Source organism: Salmo salar, chromosome 06 (genome assembly GCF_965601325.2).
Source record: "Salmo salar chromosome 06, fSalSal1, whole genome shotgun sequence".
Classification (NCBI taxonomy): Eukaryota; Metazoa; Chordata; class Actinopteri; order Salmoniformes; family Salmonidae; genus Salmo; species Salmo salar.
The window spans coordinates 57,089,725-57,106,175 of NC_138296.1; the positions used below are offsets into that span (position 1 = coordinate 57,089,725).

Consider the following 16,451-nt stretch of genomic DNA (forward strand, 5'->3'; position numbering starts at 1 on the left):
TGTTGGTCTGCATAGAAGGACACAGAACACGGTTAAATCATCAGTGGAAATGCCCCATATATGGCTTTGCGCAGTGTGTTGAATAGATTCCACGATCCGGACATGAGCGAGTGCTCGGCTCGTTCTCGACACTGTGCGCGCTGGAATCTACGCCCACGGTGACGTTAGCACCGCCTACCGGGCGAAATGCAGTGAAAGAGTACGTCCCAAATGTACTGTGCAGTACAGTCACGTGACGAATAACATGCTCAGTTGACAATCACATATGAAGACGTGAGAGACTGCGAGAATTTCTCTGCAGCAACAAATAGACTACGAAATATAAACCTGTATTTCGCAAATAGGTGGTAAGAAGGACTCCCAATTATCGTATATGTTTTGTTTTGCAAATAGGAGGGGATATCCAAATGCATGCATTAGTCTAGAAGGAACACTTGATTCGGTCGGAAGGAACACTTGATTCAACGCAGACGTGTGTGAATGGATGTTATGCTGTCGTGAAACAAGTTGGCGAATTTATAATGAGACTATCTGTGGGTTGTAGGCTACATAGGGGACTGGCATATTGACAATCTTTTAGGATGGTATTTTCAGTTATTCATGTATTCCATTCGTCGAAAGCTGACCCTGTCGTGGTTGCAGAATGCACGCTTTGTTGCCATGTCTGACAGTCTATCGTTGTGTCCCATCTGCTTTGAAGTAGATAACATGAATGGATACATTTGAATAAAGGGTTGCTACAATATAAATATGCCTGATCGATTGCAACAATAATACTTCTGGCAATTTTGGAAAACTCAAATTCTTGCCTTTCCAAGGAAAACACTGTCATAACCCTTGACGGTTATGATTGGGAGAAAATATAGAGATTTACATTGTGTTTAACCTGTAACTAAGGCTTTATAGCCTATATGGTTAATTATGGCTGGCATTGGTTACAATCTGCCACAATATCAATGTTGTCAGGTAAGGTACAGTGTATGAGGGGATAATAGGTGGGTTGGAAAAGGCTATCAGAATGTGCACATGAAGGACGGTAGAGGTAGCCTAAATATTCATTATTTAATAAAAAATAAATGCACTGACTATGTGACAAATGGCTGTGATTTAAAACTAAACTAAAATTGTTTTAGTCGAATGATAACTAAAACTAACGAAGGATGAAGTGACAAAAATGTAACAAAGGCCTAAAATGTATTTTAAAACTTAATCTTAATAAATGGCTGCCAAAATGAACAGTGCAATGTAACAGTAAATTCTATTGACCCCATGCTCAGTTGCAATGTACCAATATTGCCATAAGGCTACATTGACATCTGGAATAGTGTTTTTGTCATAGTTTTTAGTTTTGCCTACTGTTACTCAATGTTTCAAGTGTCAATGTTGTCACACCCGACGTGAAACTCCTTTATTATCTAAAATGTCTACATGTAGAAAGTTACAGAGATGCCAACATCTGTCCCAGAGATACTTCTTTCAGTTCTTTGACCAGCAGAGAATGCAATTGTTTCAGCAACACCTTGAGAAATGCCTTAGTGCATGAGTCAGAGGTGTTACATTTATGAACATATGTTTGGTGTGTGTTTTAGGGCATGGGGGAAGAGTGTAGTCATATAGAACCACATTTTGTCATTGCACAGAAATCAGACCTGTCATGGGTACCAATAGTATTTGTGTATTAGGTCGTTTATTGAGCTTACCTGGCACAATGGAATAGCCCCAGATGTGCAATCCGCACCCACCACACTAAAAGTATTTGATAGGAAGGAAATACTATTTTAACCCACGTCTGCACAATGTATCCTCTCCCAAATTAATTTTAAGCTGTATATAATACAATATGAATTACTGTGTGCGTGTAGCAGGAAGTCGAGAAGTGGCGTCATGGACGTGTCCAGCCACAGCCTGTTCCTCCTGCAGCAGCTCAACGTCCAGAGGGAGTTCGGCTTCCTGTGTGACTGTACTGTCGCCATTGGCAACGTGTACTTCAAGGCCCACCGGGCTGTCCTGGCTGCCTTCTCTAACTACTTCAAGATGATCTTCATTCATCAGTCAAGGTTTGCTAGCTTTTATCAACAGTACTAGTCAATATCACACTCATGGTGTTGTTAAATACCTATGTTTAGGCCTTCAAGTAAGTAGTTAACATTGTACAGTAGCATGGGCTAGTGTCCACATTCAATGTAGGCTAGCATAATAGTGGTCGTCAGAGGTTGTTTCAGTGGTATTGGAGATTCAAAGGAATGTTGTATGTTGACTCATATTGCACTGACTGTTAAGCTAATATTATCTTTGAGGATGGTAATATACAAAATGTATATGATATGTGTGTTTTCCCTGGAAAGCTGTCACAAATAAGATATTTTGAGCTAGTTTTGTATTCATACATCTTACTCTACAAAATCTAAGAGATACTTTGATATAAGAGACAGGAGATTTTATGGAATTTGTCTTTGCAGACTAAAAGCTAATGGTCAGCAATAATACTTTCCCACTGTCTACTACCATCTCCACAGCGAGTGCATTAAAATACAGCCCACGGACATCCAGCCGGACGTGTTCAGCTACCTGCTCCACATCATGTACACTGGCATGGGCCCCAAGCAGCCAGTGGACCAGGGCCGCCTGCAGGAGGGCATCAAGTTTCTCCATGCCTACCAGCTGTGCCGTAACCCCGACGAGGGGTCCCCCGATGTCGGTGACCTGGTTCGTATGTCCAACCTGTACGGTATTCAGATTTCATCCCAGTTGGCCAACAAAGAGGGTACTGGGGGCCCTAAAGGTAGTGCAGGGACCCGAGGAGGAGGCGGCCCGGAGGACAGGCGTTCGTCCACCCAGGCGGGCCGCTCCCACGCTGCACAGTTCTCGATGACCGTGGGGATGGAGGGCATCCCCTCCTCAGACCGTCAGCCCTTCTCTGGTCTCCTCCGTGGCGTCTCCTCAGTGGCTTCCGGCGACGACTCGGACATCTCGACACGTATCAAGCAGGAGAGGGTGGAGGAAGGGGAGGGAGAGGAAGGCCACCTGGCGCTGGGAAGGGTAGGGTCCCCAACGTCTCCTTCAGCCCAGGGCGGCAGCCCCTGCCAGGGCCTCCTGTTCAAGGATGGCCCTCTGGTGCTGCTGTGCCCCCGCTGTGGCGAGCGCTGCTCCTCCCCCGAGGGGCTCCGCAAGCACCTGTTCAGCCACACCCTGGATCCCAGTGGACTAATGGAGGGCCTCTCCCAGGGCGGGGTAGGGGACCCAGAGGGCCCTGAGGACCAGCAGCAACGTGGGGCCCCCCAGGATCAACTAGATGCAGGCTGCTTGGAGGAGGCCCTGCGGCAGAGCCAGGCCCTAGCTAACGAGCTAGCTGCTGAGCTAAGTTGGAGCAGGGGTGGTATAGCCATTGGCACTAGTCCACCCCCCACCACCACCTCCACCACCAGTCACGCACGAAAGCGCAAGATCGCTTGTGCTGTGTGCAGCATGCACTTCGCCCAGAAGAGCCAGCTGCAGGAGCACATGTATACTCACACGGGCAAGCCGTCACGCTACCACCGCTACAGCCGTCTCTGCAGCCAGCTCATCCACGCCTCCGGACACTTCTGCGAGGGGCCACCGGAGGGCGGCGTTGGGGTGGCAGCAAGCACCACGGTAATGTTGGCGGAGGAGTCCAATCGGGAAGCTCAGGACAATGGCAGCTCCTGCTATTCGCTAGACTCTGAGATCTCACAAGAGAGCGTGGATGCCGTCACTGTGGAATGAAAGGGAGAAAAAAAAACTGTAGAAATCAAATAAATACATAGTCCCAAATATTATTTCTTATTCTTAATTCCACATAGTACCTTCTTTTTCAGTTTGTTTTCTTCGGTTTGATTCCTACTGAACTTGACCTTGTTTCAGTTGCAGGGATTCCTTACCTTTTGACATTATCCTTCCACTTATCCGCTTATATCCTGTATTTTGTTAATACTGTCATCTTTCTGTTGGTTAGATGAAACCATGTGATGTGATTCCAGTGTAAACTGTATCTTATTTTATTCAGTGAATGTCTGAATAGAATAGAACATTGTTTTTACATGATACTTGTGTTCTCTCTCTGTCATATGTTACCAGCTGATATTGATTGGAATTTAGCAAATACTATGTATCTGCATTTATTTCTGAGAATTTGCACTTTCCGAAATAAGTAGCTGTTGAAACAGGTACAGTACCAGTCAAAAGTGTGGATACACCTACTCATTCCAAGGTTTTTCCTTTATTTTTACTATTTTCTACATTGTAGAATAATAGTGAAGACAACAAAAATGTGAAATAACACATGTAATTATGTAGTAACCCAAAATGTGCCTTGATGACAGCTTTGCATTCTCTCAACCAGCTTCATGAGGTAGTCACCTGGAATGCATTTCAATTAACAGGTGTGCTTTGTTAAAAGGTAATTTGTGGAATTTCTTAATTAGTTTGAGCCAATCAGTTGTGTTCTGACAAGGTTGGGGTGGTATACAGAAGATAGCCCTATTTGGTAAAAGACCAAGTCCATATTATGGCAAGAACAGCTCTTATAAGCAAAGACAAATGACAGTCCATAATTAATTTCAGACATGAAGGTTAGTCAATTCGAAAAATGTACAGAACTTTGAAAGTTTCTTCAAGTGCAGTCGCAAAAACCATCAAGAGCTATAATGAAACGGGCTCTCATTAGGATCGCCACAGGAAAGGAAGACCCAGAGTTCCCTCTGCTGCAGAGGATAAGTTCATTAGAGTTACCAGCCTCAGAAATTGCAGCACAATTTAATGCTTCAAAGAGTTCAAGTAACAGACACCTCTCAACATCAACTGTTCAGAGGCGACTGCATGACTCAGGCCTTCATAGTCTAATTGCTGCAAAGAAACCACTACTAAAGGACACCAATAAGAAGAACAGAGGTGCTTGGGCCAAGAAACACGAGCAATGGACATTAGACCTGTGGAAATCTGTCCTTTGGTCTGATGAGTCCAAATATGAGATTTTTGGTTCCAACTGCTGTGTCTTTGTGAGACGCAAAGTAGGTGAGTGGAGGATCTCCGCATGTGTGGTTCCCACCATGAAGCATGGAGGAGGAGGTGTGATGGTGTGCGGGTGCTTTGCTGGTGACACTGGTTTATTTAGAATTCATGGCACACTTAACCAGCATGGCTACCACAGCATTCTGCAGTGATACGCCATCCCGTCTGGTTTGGGCTTAGTGGGACTATCATTTGTTTTTCAACAGGACAATGACCAAAAACACACCTCCAGGCTGTGTAAGGGCTATTTGACCAAGGAGAGTGATGGAGTGCTGCATCAGATGACCTGGCCTCCATAATCACCTGACCTTAACCCAATTGAGATGGTTTGTGATGAGTTGGACCACAGAGTGAAGGAAAAGCAGGCAACAAGTGCTCAGCATATGTGGGAACTCCTTCAAGACTTGGAAAAGCATTCCTCATGGAGCTGGTTGAGAGAATGCCAAGAGTGTGCAAAGCTGTCATCAAGGCAAAGGGTGGCTACTTTGTGTTTAACACTTTTTTGCCTGCTACATGATTCCACATGTGTTATTTCATAGTTTTTATGTCTTCACTTCTTCTACAATGTAGAAAATAGTAAAAAAATAAAGAAAAACCCTTGAATGAGTAGGTGTCTCCAAACTTTTGACTGTTACTGTATGTAATGTTGTTATGGATGTTTGTCAGGGTTACAGGAATTTGCAAGGGACAACTTCTTAAGACCACAATGTTGCAGTACACAAAGTATGGTACATCATTATTAATATTGGATTTTTTTTCTATATTTCCCCCCCAAAATCATGAGCAGTGCCTTGCTGTTTAGTTTTTTATAGAGTACCTCCTAACAAACTAGCTAAACAAACTAGAGAATTAGCTTTGAATTCAAATGGTTCAGGAAGAGTGTACTACCTACTTAAGTGGACAAATATGCAAAAGTAGACAGTCACAAGTGTCATCCCAAGACCTTTTCAAGCTGGAAAACCTGGATCTGTATGTTTCAAGTGTCACAGGAGAGGTGATCTAGAATCAGGTGCCCCCCTGTCTTATTCATTCTTGATCGAAAAGGCAAAACTGATTCTAAGTTGGGGGGGAAGAGAACTCAATATACTTTAAAATGACCAAAACGAAACTGTAGAAATGATAATGGACCTACATTCACACAGTTTCTAAACCGTGTCCAGCTCGCTAATAATCACCGAATTGAAAGCTAGACAGTGAGGGAGCATTTAAAATTCCCCAAACAATGGATAGAGGGCTATTTTTTGCTCATTTTGCCGGTAAGGAAATATATCACATTTTCAATGTGGCCCGTTAAAGACCGAATGCGGCAAGGACCTTTAGCAGGGACCTTAGCCGAGTGGTTAAGTATAGAGTACACTTGTTGAATATCCTTTCTCCTTGACTAGGAATATTTTCAACACGAAGAGGAAGGACTTATTTTAGCTCATAACAGGCTAACATGAGTAGAAATGACTAAAATAGATGTTCTGAAATTCGTTAGTGTTCTACAGCTTTATGATAGTGAGATTATAGTTTCACCTTTGATGGATATGTGCGAATGGCTATCAGAATGTGTAGGACAACACATCTGGTAGTGACGAACCAGGAGTCTGCATGTAGGTTTAATGCACGCTGTTATGAAAGTTCAAACCCATCGCATTTATCAACAGTCGATATCTGTGCGAGGTAGGTTGACCTTAAACACAGATCTAGGATCAGATTACCTTTTCCCCAATCTTCATTTAAACCATAAGGGATTGCAAACATATCCAACCGTATATCAGTGGATAGTGGCAATTTATGTCTAATTCTATAGTATGTTTGCGGTGAGAAATGATGATCGATGAGGTCAATCAGTCAATTAATAATTGATATCTAATGAATCCTCAGGGTTAGAAACTTTACATTAAAATGGCACCCTATTTCTTATATAGTTTACTACTTTTAACAGAGCCCTATGGGTCCTTGTCAGAAGTATTGCACTACATAGGGAATAGGGTGCTATTTTGGAGGCAACCATATCCAGAAACCACTTGCCCAATGTTCTTAGATCTTCAAAGGGAGTGCGTGAGAACGAGAGGGGACAATGTTAAAAAAATAAAGTCTCATTTTTATGTCATCCATATAGTGCGTTCAGACCCTGGCTCTTTCTTAATTGTATAAAAAATATTTCCTCAACTTGCCTCCTCTCCTTCATTGCGCTGATCTAAAAGGACTACAGTCAGTGAGACTAATGATGATCTTATAGCATTTTGTTTTCACCTGTCAAGTTTTTTCAAATCAATGCAGATGAAGTGAAAGTGACAGAGAAGACAGATTTTTAAGCAATTGAGATAGAGCACTTATCCAATTGACTGACTGGTATTTTCTACTCTCCTCCCTTACTAGCAATCCCCCTAGTGGTATCTCACCGCAGGTCCGCCCCCATGAATCTTCAGGCCATGAACTGTAGCCACCATCACCACCACGTCAGGATGCAGGCCCGAAGAGCGACACTTGATGTCGAAGAACTTCTCCATGCCTAATTCAGCACCTCCTTCTGCCTCGGTGACTGGGGGGAAGTTTTATTTGTGTGTGGGTGTGTGTGTGTGTGTGTGTGTGTGTGTGTGTGATGTCACATTGGTAAGTGGATGTAGGGTGAAGAGAGATGAGACACAAACAGAATCATTATATATTCATAAGTATATGTAACATTACAAAAATTCATCCATTTATTGAACAGAAACAAAACCCTGGTCTAATATCTTACTTTTTCTAACTGACTTTTCTAAACTTTCCCTCTATAATCAGATATTATGACTTTGTGTCTATGCCAGCTAGTGACCACTCTGCAGAGCTGCCTCCCGTAAATGAGTCATCCCATTTCATGCAAGTTGTTTTTCAAAAGTTTTCTGCTATTAATTGTGTTAAATGTTTCTCCTGTTATCACTTATTTCACTGAATGTCCACCATTGAATGAAATTAAATTTGCTTTATTGTCCATTCAATTGACCTTAGACAGAAAATCATACAAAGTGCATACTAAAGTGCATGTTACAGTTAGTGTGTCATATGTGTTAAAGGCCCAATGCAGCTGTTTTTTTCTCACTATCAAATCATATCTGGGTAACAGTATCTTACTGTAATAGCTTTCCATTAAAACCGTCCAAAAAAAACAAAAATAGCATTTCAACAAAAAACACTTTATCAAGCAATAATTTTGCTAGGACTGTATGGGAGTGAGGGTCTCATTGGAGGGGCCTAATGCGAGGGATATGTAAGCTGAAAACTAGCTGTTATTGGAAGAGAGGCAAGGAACGTCTGATGTCACCAAGCAAGCCAAAACTCCACCCATTCAAAACCTGCTGATTAGGTCCTGTGTAAATTGCATTTTCAACCATCAGGAAGTGAAACTTCTATTTATACTTTTACAGTGTTAGTTTCATCATCTGTTTTACAATATGATACAAAACATAGAATAAACAATACCTGAGAAGATTCCATACAGGAAGTGCCCTGTCTGACGATTTGTTGTCCTTCTGTTGCATCTCTATCGAAAATACAGCATCTGTGCTGTAACGTGACATTTTCTAAGGCTTCCATTGGCTCTCTAAAGCTGCCAGAAAGTGGAATGGGGTGTCTGCTGTCTCTGGGCAAAGAACAGCAGCAGAATTTGTAAGTGGTCAGCCTGGGGACAGTGAGATGCGCGTTCACAAGACTACTCCATTTTTTTCTTTCAGCCTTTGAATGAATACAACGTTGCCCGGTTGGAATATTATCGCTATTTTACGAGAAAAATAGCATAAAAATTTATTTTAAACAGCGTTTGACATGCTTCTAAGTACGGTAATGGAATATTTAGAATTTTTTTGTCACGAAATGCGCTCGCGCGTCACCCTTCGGATAGTGACCTGAACGCACGAACAAAACGGAGCTATTTGAATATAACTATGGATTATTTGGAACCAAAACAACATTTGTTGTTGAAGTAGAAGTCCTGGGAGTGCATTCTGACGAAGAACAGCAAAGGTAATCCAATTTTTCTAATAGTAATTCTGAGTTTAGTGAGCCCCAAACTTGGTGGGTGTCAAAATAGCTAGCCATAATGGCCGAGCTATGTACTCAGAATATTGCAAAATGTGCTTTCGCCAAAAAGCTATTTTAAAATCTGACACCGCGATTGCATAAAGGAGTTCTGTATCTATAATTCTGAAAATAATTGTTATGTATTTTGTCAACGTTTATCGTGAGTAATTTAGTAAATTCACTGGAAGTTTTCGGTGGGTATGCTAGTTCTGAACATCACATGCTAATGTAAAAAGCTGGTTTTTGATATAAATATGAACTTGATTGAACAAAACATGCATGTATTGTATAACATAATGTCCTAGGAGTGTCATCTGATGAAGATCTAAGGTTAGTGCTGCATTTAGCTGTGGTTTTGGTTTTCGTGACATATATGCTTGCTTTGAAAATGGCTGTGCGATTATTTTTGGCAGGGTACTCTCCTGACATAATCTAATGTTTTGCTTTCGCTGTTAATCCTTTTTGAAATCTTACATTGTGGTTAGATTAACGAGAGTCTTGTCTTTAAAATGGTGTAAAATAGTCATATGTTTGAGAAATTGAAGTTGTAGCATTTTTGAGGTATTTGTATTTCGTGCCACGCAATTCCACTGGCTGTTGACTAGAGTGGGACGCAAACATCCCACCTAGCCCATAGAAGTTAACAGCATTTTACTTACCCACAAACCCCTCTGGGCCCACCAGCTTTAAGGCGATCTGGTCAGCCAGGATGGATGAGTTGCCCTGGGCAATATCTGACAATGGACAGGTGTGAACAAACACAGGTGTCCCCTAGAGAGAGAGATAGAGAGAGAGAGGGGGATGGGGGGGTGGAGAAGGGAAAGAGGGTCAATAGTAAGAAAGACACAGAACCTAACCCTCAATCATTTAGCAACAACAATATTAAGAATTTATGAAGCAACTGATATCTGGGCCTCACGGCTGTATTCTCTCCCTCTGTCCTTTCCTCTGTCGCTCCCTCTATCCTCCCCTTCCTTTGTCTGTGTCCTACGTGCTTGTCAAGACAAACATACAGTTGTCTGGTGGATATATATAGTACCAGTCAAAAGTTATGACACCTACTCATTCAAGAGTTTCTTTACTTTGACTATTTTCTACATTGTAGAAGAATAGTGAGAACATCAAAACTATGAAATAACACAGATGGAATAATGTAGTAACCAAAAAAGTGTTTACATTTTTTTAAGGGAAAGCTTGTTCCACCATTGGGGTGCACACACACACACACACACACAAAAGACTTAAGGGTCTAATACGAAATATTAATCATACATTAATCTCATAGATCGGTCTGGGTGTCTGGGTCTCTCACCTCCATGGTCTGCATTAGACTGGGCTTCACAGCATCTCTCATCAACGTGGCCAACACTCCACTAATACCCTGTTGGACGAACACAGCAAGAGACTCTAATAACATGTTATTCACTCAGAAACAATAAGAATAGCACTCGCTCCTGTTGCACACCATGATCAGAAATGATATAGAACAAGCGCCGTAAGTAGACACACGTTCGTCCGCAAATCATTATTTGCACACTTGCTAACGCATATCGTAAACTCTTTCTCTTCTTTTCAAATACACATGTTCACACATGCATGCACAGACTGACAGACTCATGCCTGCACGCGCACGCGCACGCGCGCGCACACACACACACACACACACACACACACCCAGGTCCTCTGTTGTGACGGGCTTCCCCTTGCGGCTGTAGGCCACCACCATCCTGGCCAAGCGACGCGTCATGTCTCCCAGACTGGTACTGAGGGCCAACACCGCCATCATCTCACTGGCCACAGATCCACTCAGCTGTTTGGAACAAGTTTATTAGATAGAACCAGATAGCCAAGGCAGCAGCTACTCTTCCTGGGGTCCAGCAAAATTAAGGAAGATATACAATTATAAAAAACATTACAATACATTCATTACAGAATTCACAACACACTAAGTGTGTGCCGTAAGGCCCACACTCCACTACCACATATCTACAATGCAAAATCCATGTGTACGTGTGTGTATAGTGTGTATGTTATCATGTGTGTGTATGCATGTGTCTGTGCCTATGTTTGTGTTACTTCACAGTCCCCGCTGTTCCATAAGGTGTATTTTTATCTGCTTTTTAAATCTGATTCTACTGCTTGCATCAGTTACCAGATGTGGAATAGAGTTCCATGTAGTCATGGCTCTATGTAGTACTGTGCGCCTCCCATAGTCTGTTCTGGACTTGGGGACTGTGAAGAGACCTCTGGTGGCATGTCTTGTGGGGTATGAATGGGTCTCCGAGCTGTGTGCTAGTATTTTAAACAGACAGCTCGGTACCTTCAACTTGTCAACACCTCTCACAAAAACAAGTAATGAGGAAGTCAATCTCTCTTCCACTTTGAGCCATGAGAGATTGACATGCATGTCATTAATGTTAGCTCTTCTTGTACTTTTTAGGGCCAGCCGTGCTGAACTGTTCTGAGCCAACTGCAATTTTCCCAAGTCCCTCTTTGTGGCACCTGACCACACGACTGAACAGTAGTCCAGGTGCGACAAATCCAGGACCTGTAGGACCTGCCTTGTTGACAGTGTTGTTAAGAAGGCAGAGCAGCGCTTTGTTATGAACAGACTTCTCCCCATCTTACCTACTGTTGTATCAATATGTTTTGACCATGACAGTTTACAATCCAGGGTTACTCCAAGCAGTTTAGTCACCTCAACTTGCTCAATTTCCACGTTATTCATTATGAGATGTAGTTGAGGTTTAGGATTTGGTGAATGATTTGACCCAAATACAATGCTTTTAGTTTTAGAAATACTTAGGACTAACTTATTCCTTGCTACCCATTCCGAAACTAACTGCAGCTCTTTGTTAAGTGTTGCAGTCATCTCAGTCGCTGTAGTATCTGATGAGTATAGTGTTGAGTCATCCGCATACATAGGCACACTGGCCTTACTCCAAGCCAGTGGCATGCCATTAGTAAAGATTGAAAAAAGCAAGGGGCCTAAACAGTTACCCTGGGGAATTCCTGCTTCTACCTGGATTATGTGTGAGAGGCTTCCAATAAAGAACACCCTCTGTGTTCTGTTAGACAAGTAACTCTTTATCCACATTATAGCAGGGGGTGTAAAGCCATAACACATATGTTTTTCCAGCAGCAGACTATGATTGATAACATAACAAGCTGCAATGAAGTCTAACAAGACAGCCCCCACAATAATTTGATCATCAATTTCTCTCAGCCAATCATCAGTCATTTGTGTAAGTGCCGTGCTTGTTGAGTGTCCTTCCCTATATGCGTGCTGAAAGTCTGTTGTCAATTTGTTTACTGTGAAATAGCATTGTATCTGGTCAAACAATTTTTTCCAGGTTTTCTCCAAATCCATTGATCTTTAGTCAATCATGCTTATTCACAGTTGTTTTAAGAGACATTCACTATCTCTGTGTGTTACATTCAAAATGTCACGGTATACAGTCGCTGATGGAAGAATACTTGTCAATGGATGTTTATGAGGGAATCATTAGTTCTCCTCATGTAGCCTGGTCCCAGATCTGTTTATGCGTTCTTGTCAACTCCTATCATCATTGTCACGCAAATTATCAAACAATAGGAGTTGTCAAGACAATATAACAGATCTGGGACCAGGCTACACCTCATGATAAACGACATACCGTCTTGGTCTCTGGATCAATGTCCAAACGAATAAATCGGTATATCTCCTCTGGTTTCAGGGTTTCTGGTTTCTCTATACCCAGTCTCTACAAACACATCACAAGGCAAACAATCATCTGCAAGAATGACAAGATCCCCCCCCCAAACAAAAAGAATGAGCCCTAAAACATGTCCTCCCACGGCCCATTTGAGGGTTGCTATTCGATTTAAACCCTACATTCGATTTAAACTCTTTACATTCATTTCTACATTCACTATTCCTTCGTTGTTTTTTCGACAATGGTCTACACCCTTGACATTTTCTGTAAGGCACTTACAGTATTTGTCTTTACAGAAATAGCCCCTAACGCAAATTTACTTTGAGATGTCTGCTTTAAAACAATACTTTGTAATAACCACATCAATAAAGAGAGGAAGATATTCCACTTGCCTTCAGCCTATTGAGTTGGGACAGGGAGAACTTCCTGTGACCATCCCTCAGTGGCACCAGCCAATCAAAGAGAGCCTGTATGGGCAGGGTCAAATTAAATCGCACCCTGTCATGAATTACACACAACTTGATTAAAGACATTCCTCCGCCAATATATTTTGGTTTTACAATCTGCTACTCATCTTGTATCTACAGTGCCTTCAGTAAGTATTCACACCCCTTGACTTTTTCCACAGTTTGTTGTGTTAAAGTCTGAATTTAAAATGGATTAAATTGACATTTGTGTCACTGATCTAGACAATACAATACCCAATTTTTTAAAATGTTATTTCACCTTTATTTAGCCAGATAGGCCAGTTGAGAACAAGTTCTCATTTACAACTGCGACCTGGCCTAGATAAAGCAAAGCAGTGCGACAAAAAAAACAACACAGAGTTACACGTGGGATAAACAAAAGTACAGTCAATAACACAGTAGAAAAATCTATATACAGTGTGTGCAAATGGAGTAAGGAGGTAAGGCAATAAATAGGCTATAGTAGCAAAGTAATTACAATTTAGCAAATGAACACTGGAGTGATAGATGTGCAGATGATGTGCAAGTAGAAATACTGGTGTGCAAAAGTGCAAAAAAAGTAAATAAAAACAATATGGGGATGAGGTAGGTAGTTGGATGGGCTATTTACAGATGAGTTGTGTAAAGCTGCAGCGATCGTAAGCTGCTCAGATAGCTGATGCTTAAAGTTAGTGAGGGAGATATGTCTCCAACTTCAGCAATTTTTGCAATTCGCTCCAGTTATTGGCAGTAGAGAACTGGAAGGAAAGGCGGCCAAAGGAGGTGTTGGCTTCGGGGATGACCAGTGAGATACCTACTGGAGCACGTGCTATGGGTGGGTGTTGCTTTGGTGACCAGTGAGCTGAGATAAGGCGGAGCTTTACCTAGCAAGGACTTAGAGATGACCTGGAGCCAATGGGTTTGGCGACGAATATGTAGCGAGGGCCAGCCAATGAGAGCGTACAGGTCACAGTGGTGGGTGGTATATGAGGCTTTGGTGACAAAACGGATGGCACTGTGATAGATTGCATCCAGTTTGCTGAGTAGAGTGTTGGAGGCTATTAGGTAAATGACATCGCCGAAGTCAAGGATCGGAAGGATAGTCAGTTTTATGAGGGTATGTTTGGTAGCGTGAGTGAAGGAGGCTTTGTTGTGAAATAGGAAGCTTTGGATTAGAGATGCTTAATATGAGTCTGGAAGGAGAGTTTACAGTCTAGCCAGACAATTCAAATCAAATTTTATTGGTCACATACACATGGTTAGCAGATGTTAATGCGAGTGTAGCGAAATGCTTGTGCTTCTAGTTCCGACCATGCAGTAATATCTAACAAGTAATCTAACAATTTCACAACTACCTTATACACACAAGTGTAAAAGAATGAATAAGAATATGTACATAAAAATATATGGATGAGCGATGGCCGAACGGCATAGGCAAGATGCAGTAGATGGTATAGAGTACAGTATGTACATATGAGATGAGTATTGTAGGGTAAGTAAACATTATATAAAGTGGCATTGTTTAAAGTGGCTAGTGATACATTTATTACATCCAATTTTTTATTATTAAAGCGGCTAGAGGTGAGTCAGAATGTTGGCAGCAGCCACTCAATGCTAGTCATGGCTGTTTAACAGTCTGATGGCCTTGAGATAGAAGCTGTTTTTTAGCCTCTCGGTCCCATCTTGATGCACCTGTACTGACCTCGCCTTCTGGATGATAGCGGGGTGAACAGGTAGTGGCTCGGGTGGTTGTTGTCCTTGATGATCTTTTTGGCCTTCCTGTGACATCGGGTGGTGTAGGTGTCCTGGAGGGCACGTAATTTGCCCCCGGTGATGCGTTGTGCAGACTTCACTACCCTCTGGAGAGCCTTACGGTTGTGGGCAGAGCAGTTGCCATACAAGGCGGTGATACAGCCCGACAGAATGCTCTCGATTATGCATCTGTAAAAGTTTGTGAGTGCTTTTGGTGACAAGCCAAATTTCTTCAGCCTCCTGAGGTTGAAGAGGCGCTGCTGCGCCTAGGTATTTGTAGTTGTCCACATATTCTAAGTCAGAATCGTCCAGAGTAGTGATGCTAGTCGGGCGGGCAAGTGCGGGAAGCGATTGGTTGAAGAGCATGCATTTAGTTTTACTAGCATTTAAAAGCAGTTGGAGGCCACGGAAGGAGTGTTGTATGGCATTGAAGCTTGTTTGGAGGTTTGTTAACACAGTGTCCAAAGAAGGGCCAGATGTATACAGAATGGTGTCGTCTGCGTAGAGGTGGATCAAGGAATGACCCACAGCAAGAGCAACATCGTTGACATAATGTCAAAGTGGATTCAAGTTTTTTAAATTTTGTTCAAATTTATAATTAATTAAAACTGAAATGTCTTGAGTCAATAAGTATTTAACCCCTTTGTTATGGCATGCCTAAATAAGTACAGGAGTACAAATTTGCTTAACAAGTCACATAACAAGATGTATGGACTCACTCTGTGTGCAATATTAGTGGTAACATGATTTTTGAAAGACTACTCATCTCTGTACCACAAAGACCAGGGAGGTTTTCCAAAGCCTCGCAAAAAAGGGCACCTATTGGTAGATGGGTGAAAATAAAAAAAGCAGACTGAATATCTTGAGTATGGTGACGTTATCAATTACGCTTTGGATGGTGTATCAATACAATTCCTAACTCAGTTGCCGAAGACGAAGGTAACCATACAGGGATTTCACCATGAGGCCAATGGTGACTTTAAAACAGTTACAGAGTAAACTGAGGATGGATCAACAACATTGTAGTTACTCCACAATACTAACCTAAATGACAGAGTGAAAGGAAGGAAGCCTGTACAGAATAACAGTCTTTCAAAACATGCATCCTGTTTGCAATAAGGCACTAAAGTAATGCTGCAAAAAATGTGGCAAAGAAATTGAGAGAATGCCAAGAGCGTGCAAAGCTGTGATCAAGGAAAGGGTGGCTACTTTGAAGAATCTCAAATATAAAATATATTTTGATTTGTTTAATACTTTTTTGGTTACGACATGATTCCATATGTGTTATTTCATAGTTTCGATGTCTTCACTATTATTCTACAATGTAGAAAATAGTAAAAATAAAGAAAAACCCTAGAATGAGTAGGTGTGTCCAAACTTTTGACTGGTACTGTAAATTGGCTTGAAAATCTATGGCAAGACTTGAAAATGGCTATCTGGCAATGATCAACCAACTTGACAGAGCTTGAAGAATTTTGATAAGAAC

At 41.9% G+C, this 16,451-nt stretch overlaps 2 protein-coding genes across 4 annotated transcripts in view; one reads left to right on the top strand and one right to left on the bottom strand.

Annotated features, from left to right (window-relative positions):
* On the top strand, positions 1 to 6,620 carry LOC106607640 (zinc finger and BTB domain-containing protein 25). Its single transcript, XM_014204784.3, has 3 exons — positions 1 to 347; positions 1,863 to 2,057; positions 2,517 to 6,620. The coding sequence occupies exons 2-3, from the start codon at positions 1,885 to 1,887 to the stop codon at positions 3,742 to 3,744; spliced, it is 1,401 nt and encodes a 466-aa protein (XP_014060259.1). The 5' UTR covers positions 1 to 347; positions 1,863 to 1,884; the 3' UTR covers positions 3,745 to 6,620.
* A 768-nt stretch (positions 6,621 to 7,388) lies between these two features.
* The window catches only part of LOC106607641 (C-1-tetrahydrofolate synthase, cytoplasmic), a 31,046-nt gene continuing 21,983 nt past the window's right edge, over positions 7,389 to 16,451 (bottom strand). For 2 of the 3 annotated variants that reach the window (XM_082976770.1, XM_082976769.1), the window contains 6 exons: positions 13,160 to 13,234; positions 12,729 to 12,815; positions 10,745 to 10,882; positions 10,385 to 10,450; positions 9,732 to 9,843; positions 7,389 to 7,558 (listed from right to left, as the gene is read on the bottom strand). In XM_082976770.1, coding sequence (XP_082832896.1) covers positions 7,404 to 7,558; positions 9,732 to 9,843; positions 10,385 to 10,450; positions 10,745 to 10,882; positions 12,729 to 12,815; positions 13,160 to 13,234 — 633 coding nt within the window. In that variant the 3' untranslated portion in view covers positions 7,389 to 7,403. Of the gene's footprint in view, positions 7,559 to 8,475; positions 8,636 to 9,731; positions 9,844 to 10,384; positions 10,451 to 10,744; positions 10,883 to 12,728; positions 12,816 to 13,159; positions 13,235 to 16,451 lie in introns of all 3 variants that reach the window. The other variant, XR_014392697.1, reaches the window with a different exon arrangement.

Coding starts and splice junctions, on each gene's coding strand:
- LOC106607640 (XM_014204784.3), top strand. CDS start 1,885: ATGGACGTGTCCAGCCACAGCCTGTTCCTCCTGCAGCAGCTCAACGTC. Junction 2,058..2,516: donor ATCTTCATTCATCAGTCAAG/GTTTGCTAGCTT, acceptor CCATCTCCACAG/CGAGTGCATTAAAATACAGC.